At 35.2% G+C, this 18562-nt stretch overlaps 1 protein-coding gene across 2 annotated transcripts in view; it reads right to left on the bottom strand.

The window, feature by feature from the left end:
* Positions 1-1098: 1098 nt before the first annotated feature.
* Positions 1099-18562, bottom strand: part of HIPK3 (homeodomain interacting protein kinase 3) — a 70722-nt gene continuing 53258 nt past the window's right edge. The window contains exons 5-17 of one of the 2 annotated variants that reach the window (XM_087821805.1): positions 17997-18083; positions 17308-17492; positions 16214-16373; positions 15488-15611; positions 11065-11186; positions 10677-10801; positions 10426-10587; positions 10207-10269; positions 9625-9918; positions 9202-9342; positions 7494-7732; positions 6090-6217; positions 1099-5260 (exon numbers count right to left, since the gene is read on the bottom strand). In XM_087821805.1, the coding sequence (XP_087677931.1) occupies positions 4784-5260; positions 6090-6217; positions 7494-7732; positions 9202-9342; positions 9625-9918; positions 10207-10269; positions 10426-10587; positions 10677-10801; positions 11065-11186; positions 15488-15611; positions 16214-16373; positions 17308-17492; positions 17997-18083 (2307 nt within the window). In that variant the 3' untranslated portion in view covers positions 1099-4783. The remainder of the gene's footprint in view (positions 5261-6089; positions 6218-7493; positions 7733-9201; positions 9343-9624; positions 9919-10206; positions 10270-10425; positions 10588-10676; positions 10802-11064; positions 11187-15487; positions 15612-16213; positions 16374-17307; positions 17493-17996; positions 18084-18562) is intronic. The other variant, XM_087821804.1, reaches the window with a different exon arrangement.

Genomic DNA, 18562 nt, shown 5'->3' with positions numbered 1-18562 from the left:
TCAGCTGGTTGGAACACCATCCCGTACACCAAAAGATTCCAGGTTTGATTCCCAGTTGGGGCACATACCTAGGTTGTGGGTTCAATCTCCTGTCAGGGCATGTGAGGGAGGCAACCAATCGATGTCTCTCTCTCTCTCTCTCTCTTAAAATCAATAAAAAAAATATCCTCCGGCGAGGATTAAAAAGAAAATCCATGGGGTAAGAAAAAAATGTGAGCTATTTGGATTCTCCATAGTCACTGAGGAAACGAGCAATGATTGGAATAAAATTCATCACCTCTAAATTTTACATTTTGGCATTTGAAGTGTTTCTGAGGCTTGTAAAAACATGCACAATGCTCATGTTATAAATTGAAGTACTACAACCACACTTTTTTGAAGTCACGTTTTATATCTTAAAAATTCATGTGAATTCCCTATTTTTCCTCCATGCATCCTTAACAGAAATATTTACCTCAAAAATATTTAAGAAAATAATATTCAAATGAAATGGGCCATGGGTACCCAGTGGCTGCGGTACTCAGGCTTCAGTTTAAAAAGAACTGGTGGAGCCAGGGACAGGGTGGGGGTTAGGGGACTGGGAGAGAGAGGTGAAGGGATTGAGAAGTACAGATTGGTAAACTGGTAGTTACGGAATAGTGACAAGGATCTGAAGTACAGAATAGCAAATATAATCAGTAATATTGTGATAACTGTGTAAGGGGCCAGGCGGTGCTGGAATGATCAAGGGGAACACTGTGTAAAGCATATGACTGTCTAACCATCAAGCTGTATACCTGAAACCAATACAAAATAATATTGAAAGTCAACTGTCATTGAAAAATAAAAAAATAAAAAGAACTGGTGGAAAGCAGATTTACAGTTAAATAGCCTGGTTCACATCCCAGATTCACCACTTGCTAGCCGTGACTTTGATGGACTTACCTAGATATTTTGAGCCTATTTCCTCAGTTCTACAATGAAGATAATAATTCCTGTCTCACAAAAAATGGTGCTGAGAATTAAGTGAGATGACATAAGTTAGGTACTAAACACTACTAGCCAATCTCTTCCCTACCCTATAAACAGTACTGGTATGGAAAAAAAGTCAACAAGCTGTTTGCTGCAATATATATATTTTAATTCAAAGTGAATCGACAGTAATACACCATAAATTCTTATTTTGACACTCACCAAAATAGTCACCTGGAAAACCCGCTTTTTGTGACAAAGTACAGAAGGCTTGGTCACATTTAAATCACTGAGAACTAGAGAGAAATACTATCGCAAACCGTAATAGACATTACATCCATAAAAATTTTCCCAGTCCTTATTGTAATATTGCACAGTGCAACTGCTACATGGCAAACTAGTGTAGCATAGAAGTAAAAGCAAAAACAAACAAACCAAAGAAAGAAAGCCACAAGTCTAAGATTGTTAAACAGCTTAACAGTTCAAACTTAGTAATCAAATCTATCATTGGATTCTTTAAAACAAATCCTCCGCCTGGCCGGTATGGCTCAGTGGTTGAGCGTCGCCCCATGAACCAAGAGGTCACGGTTCGATTCCCGGTCAGGGCACATGCCCGGGTCGTGGGCTCGATCCCCAGTGGGGGGTGTGCAGGAGGCAGCCGATCAATGACTCTCATCATTGATGTTTCTCTCTCTCTCTCCCCCTCTCCCTTCCTCTCTCTGAATTCAATTTTTTTTAAAAACATATTTAAAATAAATCCTCCTACACCTTGCAGTGTATGATTTAACTTTTACTTAACACAAACCAAGTTTAAAATTAGTAGTAGAGATTTTAAAAATGAAAAGGCTTTGCTACTACAGTAACATACTTATTTAAACACCCTGAAGAAAAAGTAAACTAAGTATCAGGATATTTGATAAAAAATAATTTGTAAATTAAAATAGTATGCAAATATGCAACTTGAAATTCATGCAGTGTTTTATTTAAGAAAGCATTAAAACCAAAGAAAACTGGTAAAAATGGCTTTAAAGAAGGTAAATAAATCCAGATTATTTTTGTCAATATGCTTTAGGATTCAACAGGACTTTAACATTTTTTTATTTTTAAACACATAAAAAGCCCATGATTAGAATCAGTTCAGAGTGATGTACTTAACTGGGGTATGCGTCTATCTAACAGTACTATTTTATTATGAAAACATTGAAGTTTACCATTTACTGCCCACTTAACAAGACCATCTCAGTCTTGGAACTGAAATATAGAAAATAAGACATTTCACGGTAGTGAACATGGCCCTGAACAAAAAGGAAACTGCGCCAGTTTTGTACCTGTTGTGGCACAAACATCAATCGGTCCTTTGCACTTGTTTCTGAAACATCCGCTGCCAGCACTGATTCTTTTCCAAGAAGTGAGCAGATACCAGTCATCTGCTGGACCACATAAATAAAATTAGAAGGCTGTGGAGGGCAACGACCGTTACTTAAATAGTGACTCCATAAATTCGCCATCTGTAAATAATCTTTTAAATTAATCTTAGGCTACTCTTTTATGTGTAATATATATATATATATTTCTATTTATATAAAATGCATAGAATTGATTACTAAAAACACTGAAACTTGTGGGGAAAATTAAGTCCTTCATTTTCAGTGTGACTAAAAATGTACTGCTGGTTTTTATTTTATGATCTAATACTGTAAATTTTAAAATCAATCTTAGGCACATTTATTTCATTGATGATTATTAAATAAAACACTGCTTGTGTTAATGGAGTAAAGAAAAGTTTGTCCATCATTAGCTTATTGTCAACGCTGTACTAGAGCTGTACTAGTGGTATGCAATTCATTTATCAAAGAAATGCTATAAATCCAAAACATTTGGAGAGTTTTACACTCAAATGCTTTGTACTGTTTATTCCAGTAAATGCTGTAAGATTATATTCCAGATTTTTAAGGAAAAAAAGTTAAGTCAAGCCTGCAAGATACAGCTTTCTCAAGTGTCTACAATGCCAGTATGAAAATAAAAAATTAAGTTACATTGATACATCCAAGTTTTTTATATGCAGTGATGAGCACAAACATTAATAGAGATAAAATACTGATGCAATTAACACACCCAAAATAACATATGCAATTATTTTCCATCATTTACAATACAGTAGTTACAATGACACTCCAAACAGAAAAGCAGAGTAAAAAATCAAAACCCCAACTTCTATTTCATGTAATTAGACTTATACAGAAATTAGAAGGCTAAGGAACAACTAGTTAATCACCTAATTTCACAGCTATCTGAAGTGGCAGTCGTTACATAGCAGCTTATCTATGATACATTCAAGATAAATGATACAATTTATTACTTGCCCATAAGCTAAAACACAGCTTGTTTAATACCTTTCCTTACATTCCACCTCTATACTACAATATACTTGAGGTCTATGCAAAAAAGTAGCTACCTTTTATATAGGAAATGGATGATTAAGTCTTTGGTGCTGTAAAAGCAACTTCATTTAAACATCACCATCACCAAAAAAACGAAAGAGAGAATAAGAAAGGAAAACCCAAGACACACTTCCTAGGAAGAAAAGCATGTAATTTCTGTCCCTGACGGAATGTATTAAATAAGCAAATACCACCAACAAGCAAAACAAGTACTACAATGTAAAAATACTTTAAAAAAACACAACCCTCTCACATGCATAAATGAAAAATTGCACACAAAGAACTCACATCTTTTCAAGCTTCAATAGTAAATATTCTGCTACTACGTATTAAATACTGCATGGTTTGCCCAAGCTAAGATGAAACCACATCATGAATCAATAAGCAATTTGCATTTTCTTTCATTATCTACTCAAAGTCATGCCTACTGCACCTCTAAATATTTTATTAAATCCAATTATACAGCAAACACTCCCAAAATAAACTTAGATTGTATTGCAGTTTTACTTAACAGTATATAAAATGCTGTGTTGTGACAGATATTAACTACCCATTAGATACTGAATCAATTTTTCTTAAGCACTACTAACTGCTTGCTTTTCTTGAAGCTAGATCATTCTGAAAAATTAGACAGCAGAATTCAGCTATAGCAAACATGCTGCCCTCTTAGGAAAAAACAGCTACAACCTGAAATCATACCACACAAAACCAAAAATGAACATTACTCTATCAAAAGAAAACTAAAGAGTAGGTCTGATTTTTAAGTGCTGCAGTCCTCAACATTTATATTATAGGTAATAACATTAACAACCTCAAATATTTAAGGCACTATGTGTGGGAACGGTTTACAATGCAGCTGAGATTATTAGAACAACATTTAAGAGCAAAGTCTAGGCAATATTTTGCCCATGCAAAGACACATGCAAATGTAAAGAACAATAGCTCAGTTTCTTAGGTAAGTGACCCAACATTTATACACTAAGACACAGATTATACAATTCACTTGTATGCTGTAATTTTGACATATGTGCATCTGTTGCTCTAAGTCTGTACACAGAATGGCTTCCCAAATGTGGACGTGTCTTGCACTAGTTAGAAGGCAATTTTATAAAAAATAGCAGGAGCAAAACTGGACTTCTGCTCCCATAAGTCACCTGTCTAGAGTTACTACATAAGAAGATAACATGACCAAAGACAAGTTATACCAAATGTGCAAAACACATTAAAAGTGAGTTTTTTTTAAAGCTCAAAGTTGTTTAAATTGCACCCAAGTCTACATGATTCAAAAATAATTTTCTTGTGCCATGGCTAATATTTATTAAATACCATGTTTTTATTTTTAATCAAATGTTTCTATCATTGAGCTTCCTCAATATGCTCCTTTTGAGTTTTCACATATATGGATACTGGCTGAGTTTTGTTGGACTCAGTGGAAATCCAGTATACGCAGGTGATGCTGCAATATAAGAATGTGGTGGGAAGATTGGTTTGTACTGAGTCTGATGAATGGTCGGGGATGGTAACAGGCGGGGATTTATGCCCACTGGGACCTGGTGAACTATGCCACTAGGATGGGATATATTGTAAGTTGGATGCTGTAACACAGGTCTTGAGGTACATGGAGAGGCTAAGAGGTGGGCCACTGGGGCAGCACTACTGAGAGTAGCTGACGATGGGTACGGAAGGAGAGCAGGCTGTCCTCCGAGGTGCGCACTTCCAGCCAGGTGGGCATGCACAGCTGTGTGACTGGGGCTTCCATGAGAAAGAGTGAACGGATTACTCGTAACACTAGTAGGGATATAAGCTTGCTGTCTTCGATGTCCGAAGTTTCCATTCCACTCTTGATGCCCAGATCCGAAGTGCTGAACCTATCCAAAACAAACAAAAAAAACTAAATACATATTTATAACTTAAAAAGAAGAGAAAAAGGGAAATTGCAATAAACTCTGTCACTGATAACTCATAATCTCTCAGATCTTAGATTGTACTAAGTATAAAGAGGAAAATAGTGATTTCATATATTAGTATCAACAATATTGATTACTATGTATAATACTAACATTGCCACTGCCACTGCTAGTGGTATCACTGTGCTCCCACCACTACTAATAGCTACCGTTTGTGCAGCACTTATCAAATGTAGGGCTAACTTTTTACATACAAGACATTAATTCCAAAGCAACCCCTTGATACAACTATTATTCCCATTAACTGTGGTCCAGATTTGCTGAAGAGACCTGGCCAAGGTAACATATATAGTATTTGGCAAAACCAGGATTTGGACAGAGGTCCTACTCCAATAAATGATCTTTCCTTTCCCCAAGTGGAAACTCAACTGCTAAGCATCTGGCTGCATAGATGGAAAGTACTCAATAAGGCATCTCTATCACCACGACTAACACATAAGAAGTGTAGCCATCAATCCATTAATGTGCATTTTTATTTAAAGGGACTAAGAAAACAAAAACACTAAAAATATATTTCAGAGAATCTAAGAGCTTGACTTTTCTGAAGCATTCAGGTTCTAGGGATAATCTGCTAATTACCCCATTACCAGGCTTATCACTCTTTAGTCACCTGGGGTGATGAAAAGGGTAAAATTTAGGAAGACCGCACCCAGTTTCAGAGCCTTCATTTCCCCAAGTGAGATACTGCCGAACCTGAATTCCAAAGACTCTGACAGATCCACAAATGTACCTGACTGAAATTCAAATGCTGCTGCTGGAATGCTGATGTCAATTTTTGCTGACGGCTACCCACTGTGGAAGGCTGGTTCAATCTCCCAGGAGCAGATCGTCCTTTTATTAATGGCTGGCATATAGAATCTGGTAATGAACAAAATATTAAAGAGTTAATGCTTTTTCCTTCTCATATAAAAATTAGAAAGGTCTTTAGATATTTTACACAATAATGATTTGAGAGGCTTAAAATTTAAAAAAAAGAGCCTGGCCAGCGTGGCTCAGAGGCCGAGCATTGACCTAGGATCCAGGAGAGCAACATTCGATTCCGGGTCAGGGCACATGCCTGGATTTCGGGCTTGATCCTCAGTGGGGGGAGTGCAGGAGGCAGCGATCAATGACTCATTATTGATGTTTCTATCTCTCTCTCTCCCTCTCCTGTCCTCTCTCTGAAATCAATAAAGATATATTTAAAATTAAAGAAAAGAAAAAGAAAAAGAGATCTCATGATTTCCAAGCACTGGATGATATAAGAAGAGATTTCTTTTGTGCAATAGATTTGGCAAGATCAAATTGGAAATTCAGAAATGACTTTTGTCAATGCTGTTCTGTGTTCCTAAGTTAAAACCACAATGAGGTTATCACCTCACACCTGTCAGATGGCTCCATCAATATATCAACAAACAACAAGTGCAGGCAAGGATGTGGAGAAAATGAAGCCCAATGCAGTTGGTAGGAATGCAGACTGGTGCAGCCACTACGGAAAACAATGTGGACTTTCCTTGATAAAAATTAAAAATGGAACTGCCTTTTGACCCAGTGATCCCATTTCTGAGAATATATCCTAAGAATCCCAGAACACCAATAGGAAAGAATACATGCACCCCTATATTCATAGCAGCATTATTTACAATAGCCAAGATCTGGAAACAGCCCTAATGTCCATCAGTAGATGAGTGGACAAAAAACCTGTGGTACATTTACACAATGGAATACTAGGCAGCTGTAAAAAAGAAACCTTACCTTTTGCAACTGTATGGATGGGCCTGAAGATTATTATGCTAAGTGAAATAAGACAGTCAGAGAAAGACAAATACCGTATGATCTCACATATATGTGGAATCTAATAAACAAAATAAACTGACAAACAAAATAGAAACAGAGGCATGGATCAGACTGACAGCTGTCAGAGGGGAAGGAGGAAGGAGAGGGGTGGAAGAAGGTGAAGAAATTAGCCAAAGGACGTATATGCATAACCCATAGATACAGACAACAGTGTGACTGCCAGAGGGAAGGGGGCACAGGGGCTGGGTGGAGGCAAGCAAAGTGGGGGAAAATGGGGACACCTGTAATAGTGTCAACAATAAAAATTTTAAAAAACCTTTCAAGGGACTACCAAGGAAATAAGGAGAACTCAGCTTACCTGTGTTTGCCATATGCTCATCGGCATTTAATCCATTCTCTAGTCCCACTGGTGGCACCACAACAGCACAGACAGCTGGTTTGGTTTCTGTGTTGGCAGAGGGAACCAGTTCTGTGTTCTGATGAGTGTCCTCTACAAAACTGCTCTCTGCAAATGGACTATCATGTCCCGAAGAGTCCGATGTTGTTGGAGAGCCATCCACAGTATCACAACCACTTTCCTGCTCTTCATCTGACATACTACAGCAAGAAAGTACTTTTATGAATAATGTTTTTCACATTAAATCTAAAGTTAAATAACATCCAGACTCCAGCAAATTGGTAACAAATTTATTCAATTATTTCATATCTAATTACTACTTCTTCATTGTACAATAACAATTCTTTCATAAATTTTCTAGACTTTCAAGTTAATTCTCTCTTCTAACCCTAATTCTGTCCTGTTTAGGAACATCCTTTTAGCACTGAATTTTCTCTCCTTTCCTTTCCCATTTGATCCTTCGTAGCAGTTCACAGATCCCACTTTATAAATCCCACAACACTTCACCAAGATACTACAAAAGAAGAACTCTCTGGATAATTTAATTGACATGTACAAACATTACAGATACCTCAGATTAAATTCCAATGTTAAGATATTTCTCTTTAGTGGTAATTTGGGTCCTTTTAATTAACCAGTTATCTGAAAGGTCTTCCCCACTCCTCTGAAGGCCTAGCTAGAGTCCCGTTATTTCTCTTCTCTTCCTGACCATCTCGGGCCCTGACAATCTCTCTCCTTGGGATTTCCATAGTATTTATTGTTTGTCTTAATTATTCATTTCATACTTAGCATTTTGAAGCGTCTCTTTCTATATGTATATTTTAGCAACATTTTTATTTATGTATCTTATACATTTATATATATGTTTTTATATGCATGTGAATATTTATGTATATGTGTATAGTATCAACTTCCAAATCACATTATAAGCAATTTATAAGGAGTTGTGTTAAAATTTCTTTATATCTTTACAGAGTTTTGGTTATGGGTATTCAATACCATATTTCCTGACTAAGGAAAAAGAGGAGACAAACGTATAATATTAAGATCTAAAACTTATTCAAATTTTGTTTCCACTAAAAAAAAAAAAATTCTGAAAGCTAAAATCAAATGTATTTCACTGAAATTTTTGTGGCCGATCACTTAATGTGTTAGTGCATCATGCTGGTTAGGAGGAGCTGACTACTTTAGTGGCAATCTATGTTCCTGCGCTACAGGAAGGGTAGGCAAGGAAATAGGGATGAAACGAATCAGTCACCTTTGAGTGAAAAGAGTCATAGCAGATATTCTACTGACACTGGGGTCATCACTTTATTATACAAAACATTCTTTTTTTATTTTGCTGAAGTGTATGTTCTTATTCAAAATTTAAGTTATAATAGTAGTCTGTGAAGCTGAAGTTGAACATGTAGCTTTTTTACCCTTTCAAAAACATGTGATTCTTTAAAAATCATTGAACCTCAATTTTTCATTTAGATCTGTTCTAGAACAATAAATAAAATCACTACTTAAAACCTGAATATATAAAAAGTGATCTAGTTCAAAATTATGTTCAAGAGAAGCCACTGTGGTAAAGTGGAAGGTACTTATTAATTTAAACTACAAAAGAAATCATAGGCTTTTTAGTTGACTTAGTATTTATTATATACCACTATTAAAATTCCTTTACCTGTTAGGTCTCTTGCAAGGGGATGGGCTGGACTGCCCTGAGGAGCTGGTGCTCAGAGTACTATCAGGACTACTTAATGAACACATCCGATCGATATTCAAAGTGCTCTGGCAAGCTTCACAATCTAGACTACCTTTACATCTAGTGAGAGAGGGAGAGGAAAAAACAAAAAAATGAGAAGATACTCCCCAAGTAGCCAAAAATTAATGTATTTAATTAAGAATATGAATCAGTTAAGAGCAACTTACACAGACAAAAGCTTATAAATACAGGGAAAATGCAATAAACACGTTAAATACCATTTAGGAAATTTACCCCAAAGGACACTAAGTTACAGAAAGTTATTTTTCACCACACCAGGGGGCGCCATCATTATCATTTAAGAATGCAGCATAAACACAGGAAGCTGCTTTTGGCACTTACTCTCTGAGCGAATGTCTCTGTGTCGTCTCTTCCTCATCAGTGTCACTGCTGATAGTGATCACACTCACTGCAGGACTTGGGGAGTCTGCGATGATGATCGTTTGCCGCTGTTTGTCTGAAACTGATGAATCAGAGTCCTGCCTGACAGATGTTTCACAACAATTTCTTGCCTCTCCTGAGTTATGATTGTCCCGTGTGTCTATACAACTTACTTCCTCGACATCTTTCCCATTTACTATCTTTGGAGAAATAAATGCCGAATGTGGGATATTGGTATTCTGTAATGCATTACTCCTGCAATCAAAGACATAATGTGTCATTTCTATAATCAAAATATGAACATGACATTTTTCTAAGAAGTCTTGTTAAAATGAACAATGTGAACTTTCACTTGGTTCAAGATCATGTATATAATGCACTAACTACAGATCATAAGTTTTGTGAAATATAAAACATTATCTATAGAAATATCAACGTAGATTGCATTTATTACATTCAAATGGACTTTTTTTGTAAATGTGATATCTGTGTCTAAAATTATAGGTAGACAATAAATCAAAAGGGCAATAAAGACAGTCTTACCAACTGAAAGCATTTATTTCCTCTCTTCCTGGCTCCCATTCCATTAGTTTTACCAAAATACCTCTGAGAAATTGAGAAGGGAGCTGGCTTAGTGTTTGTTACAAAGCTACCAAAGAGGTCATTTTGAATACAACAGAGTGACCCTTTAGTGTACATGCAAACTTTATCTTAAAGATTAATTCTCAAAATGCAGATCAAAGTTAAAGTATCAACACCAACCTGTTCTGGCACAGTTTATTCTTCTTGGTAGTGGCAGGCTGAGGCCAGACAACATGTGCAATGCCCACACTAATTGGCTGAGGAGCCGATAAAGTTATCTGATTGGTTAGAAGAGGTTGAGGCATCACTGAGCTATAATGATTGCTGTGTGAAATCATTTTCCTAGGGAGAAAGTTTAGAAAAATTGAATCCCTTCTTTACCGAGATCTATTTTGCAAACTACTCACAAAGTACTTTTGTTTTTAACTTACCCCCAATCTCCAAGCCTTTGTGAACCAGCCACACCCTCAGAAGTTAATGTAGTGGTCGCAGGAGCCAAGGGTGTTACCTGTTGCCAGGCAGGTACCAGCATCTGCTGTGTTCTACCAGACCATGTCTAGTGCACCAAAAACAAACAACAAAAAAAGAAAACCTAGTAAGTTATAAGTGATTCATCATTACCAGATCTTAAAATAGAAAAATACATTAAACAACCATCTAATAATTTAAAAGTTAAAGTCAATAATCTACAAAGGCTTCCCACCCAGGTCATTTTCATTGTTTCCCAACATTACAGGCTGGTATTTTACAAATGGATCAGTACCCCTACCTGAGTTAAAGAGGGCAGTACATATACAAAAATGATGAATCATTACCTACCTGAGAGAGAACTCCTGGTCGGATCTGGAGTGGCTGTACAGCTGCAGCCTGGGTTACAAGTGGAACTGTATTATCTACCCTTATTGAATAACTAGTGGGTTTACCATGTGTTGCAGGAATACCTGTGAAATAGAAAAGAATAGTTCTCAAACATATGTTAACACAGAGAAAGAATTTTTTTCTTTTAAAAAGACTCTTTTAAATTTAAACAACTGCTAAAATTCTGATTAGGATTATAAAACCATCCCTTACATAAAATTTCATGACACTAACGAAGCAACCTATTAGGAAAGCGAGGTGTATTTTATCTACCTTGTGGCACGTTATTCCATAAATCGCCACAAAGCTACTCTTTCTACTGTTTTAAAATGAATACTACAAAGTTGAATCATTTATCTTTCCTGAAACTTCCAATTTCTTTCAAAGTGTACTGTGGTAGCTTTATTTTTCTTTTCAAATCCTTCTGCCAGTATGATAAAGGACCTGGAAAGGTGAATTTGACTCAACATCCTGATCCTCTAAAAGGTTTATCTTTTCAAACAAACTGTTAGCTATCCTTAGTATTCTCTTCTTCAAAACTGTAATAGGATCTTACACTCTTGGCACCAAAGGGAGACTATCACAACTTCACACTTCAATGGCCATGATGGTTTACATGATTCACGAAAATTCGGAATGGCACACTCATTTCAACTTCCAAAGGAAAAGCAAAAAATAACCTTTTCTGCCTCATACGATGATACAACTAAGCTTTGGTCTATGAGGTTTAATCTACTAGTATTTCTAGTACAGAGCTGCTAGAACTCCAGGTCAAACATGTTTCATTTTGCTTATCAGGTAGGAAAATTAGAAAACAGGGTTATCAGCCATGTCAATCCTGTTAATGTTAATATTTCTATGCCAAGCATTGCAAAGGGACCTTGGAAATATAAAGTCTTATGCTATTAAGCTTTGAGACGGTAAAGTAGTATCACTCCACCTTAGAGCTTTGACTGACAAGATTTTAGGGACATCCCACAGACCAGAAAGTTCAGTTGCTAAAATAAATTCACTACTTCGTAATTCCAGTCTGTTGCATCAGATGCTTTCAATATAGGTTAGCAGATTATTTAACATAATCAATTTTAGATAAAAATGACCTTAGGTATCTCAGATTGGCCATAAGAGAAAAATACAATTGTTTCCTTTTCCTACTGAAAAGTAAGTTTACAATTTTTATTGCATGAATATATTTTAAGTGTTAATCCTAAAGAGGAGGATACTATGCTAAGTGAAATAAGTCAGAGAGAGAAAGACAAATACCAGATGATTTCACCTATATGTGGAATCTAAAGAACAAAATAAATGAACAAACAAATTGAAACAGGCTCACAGATACAGAGAACAGACTGATGGCTGTCAAAGGGGAAGGGTATTGGGGGCTGGGTGAAAAAGATGAAGAGACTGAGAAGTAAAAATTGGTACTTATAAAAGTCACAGGGATGTGAAGTGCAGCATAGAAAATATAGTCAATAATATTGTAATAACTATGTATGGTGCCAGGTGGGTATTGAAAATATCAAGAGGATCACTTCGTCAAGTATATGACTGTCTAACCACTATGTCATACATCTGAAACGAATACAAAATAATACTGAATGTCAACTGGAATTGAAAAATGTAATTTTTAAAACTCTTATGGGGAAAGTTTATTTTGTTGTGTTTATTTTCTTCACAGAGGAGTCTATCCTACTGCCTGGGTGTTCTGCCCTCTGATCTCCGCCTAAAGAACTAGATATGAATTAAGTTTAACAAAGATCTACAGATTATTTTTTAAAACTGACTTTCTTACCCCTTCCAAAAAGCACCTCCTGATCAGCAAATTCTCCAAGAAAAGGAATATAAGCACACCCAGGCAGTGTAGATCTACTGCAGCAACAGACAATCTCATAAGAGAAAAAAGCAGAATTCGCTTTGACAGGGATTAAAGGACAGAGCAAATTCTCAAATCCCAACAAAACTCACACTGCTCTTAAATTTTCCTCATAATTAGTATCTTAAGATGAGAAGAATTCTCCTATTATCTTCTCTCCTCAAGAGGTCTAATTATTTAACAAATTCAAAAGTATGGATGGTTAAGATCCCAATCTTCTATTATAGTTATGTTAGCTAAAACTTTTTGCTTGATTAGATTTGCTTTAATACTTGGAGAGCAGGGCACACAAAGCTTGAGGATTGTTCTAGCACAACAAAGAAAAATTTTCCTGGAATGCATTTGATTCTAAAATAGTGATTTTTACCCAGAGGGGACTGAATAACTAACTTTTCAATTTGCCAAGTAATGTTAAATGCTCATTTAATAGATACCACCTACACTCATATTTGTTAAATAAATGCTTGGCTAAGTCTTCTATACTTGAAAAAGGCACAATATATGGAAACAGTATCTACCTATTTATACCTACATATTAAATCTATATTTAAAATACATGAAATGCATGATGAACCTAAACAACAGTATCTCTTTTTTCCTGTTATCCTTATTATGAACCACTCACATAGTTGCTAACATATCTACAGAAATGTTACTAATCTTTTATCAATTATAAGCCATATAAAGATAAAAGATCTAACTTCTTTGTGTGTTTTAAGAATGATGCTTAAGTTAACCTGTTTGGAAATTTGTCTCAAAAACCTCTCAATTTTTGCTACAAAAAGAAGGTAGGCTCTGAAAAAAACTGCTATTCCAGAGCTTGATGTAATACACCACACTGCAGGTGGGTGACTCTCAAACTGACTTTAGCACATGGAAGAGATTATTAGAACCTACAAATCTATTTGTTAGTACAGATTAAAATATCATCTAAATGAAAATGTGTTTGTCAAGATACTACTTAAAAAACTAATTTAAAAAAAAAAAAAAGCTTCGGTCTTTCATGATCAAGTATTTAGAACTAAAATGTCCACCACTTGTTATCAAATGTTATATGTATGTCTAGATAGATTGACAGACAGACAGAGCAAATATGACAAAGTATTAACATTTGTTGAATCTAGGGTAGAACGCATTATTTTTTTAACTGTTTAATATGTTTAAAATTTTTACAACAAACAGTTGAGAAAAAAACAATAAACACAATAGCATCTTTAAGACTACTGACAATATAATAATGTGGATGTTTTTATTAGGGACCAGCCATGGGTCACTGTCACAGACACTTATAGACCACCATTTGGACCATAATTTCATCTTGAGAATCAATCATCTAAGTTGTCGTTTTTTTATATTTTTAATGATACAAACTTTTTTCTCAATGAAACCTTATGTGAAAATCCAATATATAAAAAAGATGAAAGTAAAGCTACACTGGTAACACAAAAGTGGCTAATGGGTTGACACATTTCCACATCTCTTGTTGTCAGCCAACAAAGGCAACAAACATATTACTGGTGCTTCGTTAGACATTGAGGTAGATTTTATTTTTTTACTTTTTTAATTGCTTAAACCCTTAAGTAAAAAATTCAAATAACCTTCAGAATCCAGGAATATTAAGAGCTAGAAAAGACTAAGACAGTATCTACTCAGTTTGTTTCCTTCAACTAAGGCTCAAACAGGTTAACAGATGTGTCTAGGATAATACAGCCAATAGGAGAACTGTATCCCACGTGTCTTGACTTGGCATCAACTTCTTTTACTTACACCATACATACAGCATTACCACCATGCTTTTAAAGAGTCAGGTAGGGCCCCATTTGTAATTAACCTCTAGCCTTAAGATATAACTAGATGATAATCTTAGCAAGAACAAAACACTATGATAAAGGACCTAGGAAGTAGGGTTTTATTCTGGTTATTCCAGTCACAAAATATGCTGCCATCGCCCTCTAAGAACCTCGAAGAAATTCCAGTTTAAGAATTTATGGCCTCTTCAAAGGAATTCTACCACCCTTTGCACTTGAGGATTTAATCTGCTATTTTTATCTAGGTAAGGGACATAACCTAATTTAGTTAAAATCAATCCTTTAAAAACAAACAAGAAAAAACTAAGGTATAGGTAAAGAACAAAACTGTAATATTTGGGACAGAAGAACTTTGATCAAAATTTAAACAAGTGAACTCTTGGTCACTTTAATGTTTAGTGATGATAGATAATATATACTTACCTTAACATCTGGAACAGTGATACTCAGTACAGGACAACCCACAGTTTTCAAGCGCATTAATTTCTACTAAGGTATTTTATAGTCCTAGACTCTACAGGAAACACAACTGTCATGTGACCCGTTTTGTTGATGATTACATGGAACTCCGGTCAAGAAATGAGTATAACTAGTCTAAAGGAATGAAGCAAAAACTATAAAATATATTTAATAAACTGATACCTAAAGCTGTTTAAAAATAATGCATGCTTAAATTCAAAGTATAATTTAAATGAAAGAATACCTTGAATAGCTGGAGGACAGATAATCAATGTCTGCTGAAAAGCATCACCACAACCAAAATGCGCAGTTCCAGCCTGCAGAGGAATTCCATGGTGCACGACCGAGTGCGCAGATGTAGTTAATGCCTGAAATGATCAATGTACATGGCATCATACAGAGCCGTCTTCCAATTGCTTCACACATGCTTTATAAAAAAAATTAAAACACATTTCTGAAAAACATAACTCCACGATAAAAATGGGTCCAGCCCAGCCGGGCGTGGCTCAGCGGTTGAGCGCCGACCTAGGATCCGGGCAATCGGGGTTCGATTCCTGGTCGGGGCACATGTCCGGGTTGTGGGCTGCAGCCGATCAATGACTCTCTCATCGTTGATGTTTCTGTCTCTCTCTCTCTCCCTCTCCCTCTCCTTTCCTCTCTCTGAAATCAATAAAGATATATTTAAAAAAAAAAAAAAATGGGTCCAGAAACTGACTTTACTGAACTCTACTTTTCAGAGAGTTGTGGTACAGAAGTACAGGAGAGGATACTGAAATGAAAGGTGAGAGGAAACATAAATTTGGGTAGATCTGTTCCAATCATTACACTGAAATATTAGAGATGTAATAGAATAGCCATAGAAGACTTCACCAGCACTGTAACTTCTAACTGCTGACATTAGACTCCTGTATACTTCAAAAGGAAAACAAGCAATTATTTTTTTAAAAAGTATAAATTATTAAATTCTTACCTGACTTCTTAATGTGCCAATTTTAGTAAAATTTGCTGTCAGATTAGCTGTACTGTTTGAAGAAACTGGTCTTAAAAGTGAAGTTTTATTGTGATTATTTGTGTCACAAGAATTTGGGTGGGACTTACAAATATCCATAATATGAAAACAGGACTTTACACTGCAAAACAAAAACAAAAGTGGTGGGAGAGGGAATTGTAATATTATTTTAAATGTTAGAATAGGTTTAAATTAATGTACATTAATTTAAAAATTATTTCCAAAAGAAAAGATTCTATGAGTTGCACTTAATCTGCTTATTTCCAATACTATTTCTACCAGGAAATCATACAAAGTTGAATTTTAAAACAAGTAGAAGTGTATCTTATATCTGCAGTATTTTTTAAGACATCAAAGCAATAGTAAGCATTTTTTGGTTAGCACACTATAATTTTATGACCCCCACCCGAAATAATTTTTCCTAAATGTCTAGATCTCCACATCCCTAAATTAATGGTCCCTACAATGGAGTTATCGTGTTATGTTCAAAGTGCTTATATATGGAAACCATTAGACATTTTTAAGTAGTGGAGAGGTAAAGATAGTAGTTCAACTTTATAAAAATACCAATTTTAAGGGTAACTCACAATAACAAGTATCAGTTTATCCCTATACCTTAATTCTCAATCTGAGTACACATTTCTCTCTACTATCTCATTTCAAAAACCTCCTTTCCTTCTGCAGCACAGAGAAGAAAGAGGGGAGGAAAGCAATGGTGTGAAGGGAAATTGAAAAAGAGTATTCGGGACTCGAAAGAACTGTTAACATTTCCTTCTAGTACATATATATGCTTGGTTATTAAGGTAAGAATATCATATTAAAACGAAATCACTCAGTCATTTCCAGTATGGTGTTTTGGGAAAAGAACACTGGAATGCAATTGGGATTTGTGTTCTGCCACTTACTAGCCTATGTGACCTTCACCATGTTAGTGTGACCTCTTTTGACTCACTTATATTTAATGAAGAAATTGAATCATTTTTCTAACACACTAATTTTTTATAGACAGTATTATTTCTCCAGAAATTGTTTTAAAAGATTTTAAAGTCACATACTGGTTGCTATGAGGAAAATCTAGAAGATGTTTCATATTAACAAAAGGATGGTTCAATGTTTCAACTGGAGTAATTCTTAAATCTGCATCGATCAGCAACATTTTCTTCAACAGACTAACAAATTCTCTTCTATCAGCTTTCTCAGCCAAAAGATCACTTCCTTCCAAATCCATCACTGTGTTCACCTACAAAATCAAAATTTCAAGTCATCAAATAAAAATAAGCCATAACATATGCTAAAGTTTCACAGTTAAAAAAACACACCACAACATAGGAAAGAACAAAGAACTACAATTATTTTGAAACAAGAAAGAACAACTGAGTTTAACAAATTCTCAAAATATTTTCAAGCATCAAATAGCGTTCAAAGTGGGGGGGGGGGGGAGTTTCACTAAACAAATATCCAATTCTAATGAGATATAAGGAAAAGAAATTTGTTTGCTAGGATTTTCCCTTAAGAAAATGTTTTTTTATTAAAGAACAGGATAGTATAAATTAAATATTTAAACAAAGACAAATGCAATTTAGTTCCTGAAAGGTTAAAACCTCATAATCAACTTCATCTGAAAGGTTAAAAACAGCATGCATTCTATGGTCATTTAGAAAACGGTAACATGTTTTCCCATCCTTGGCAAGCAAGCCCACCACCTTCAGCATGTAAGATTCACAACCGTGACTGTGGTACTCACATGCACTATATCATCCAGACTGTTGAATATGTACTTTCTGGCTTCTTTAGACTTCATTCCTGTCTCTGCCTCATGTTCTTCGAGTGTCTTATTAAATAAAACAAAGAAGGAAAAGAATATATTATTACCCATCACTTGTAAATCTTTTATTTCTTTAATTCTGCCACATTTAGTCTAATATACAGAATATTCTAAGGCAAGTATTAGTTTCAAAAGAATAACTATCATAAATGTATTTTTTAAAAGTACAAAAAAATGAGAAGAGCTTGGTTCAGGTAAAAAAAAATTACAAATATAATAAGCTCCACAAAATAACTATAAAGTTAATCATTGAGGATTTATTGATCCCCAAAGATCCGGGAATAAATTAGGTACTTGGGTTATGTACTAAGTGGTTAGATTCAGTCCCTGTCCTATAAAGCATAATAATGTACAACTGGGTAGAGAAGATGAAACACACAACACAAAAGTAATTATACTCATAAAACTTAAAAAGCCATTTAAGATGGATTAATAACTATGTGCCAGGTTAGAGAATAAGCTAAGTCATTCAAAAAGGGTTTTTC

This window comes from Miniopterus natalensis, chromosome 11, assembly GCF_054644295.1.
Source record: "Miniopterus natalensis isolate mMinNat1 chromosome 11, mMinNat1.hap1, whole genome shotgun sequence".
Classification (NCBI taxonomy): Eukaryota; Metazoa; Chordata; class Mammalia; order Chiroptera; family Miniopteridae; genus Miniopterus; species Miniopterus natalensis.
Note: the sequence above shows the minus strand (reverse complement) of the source record. Positions and strands in the feature narration are given on the sequence as shown.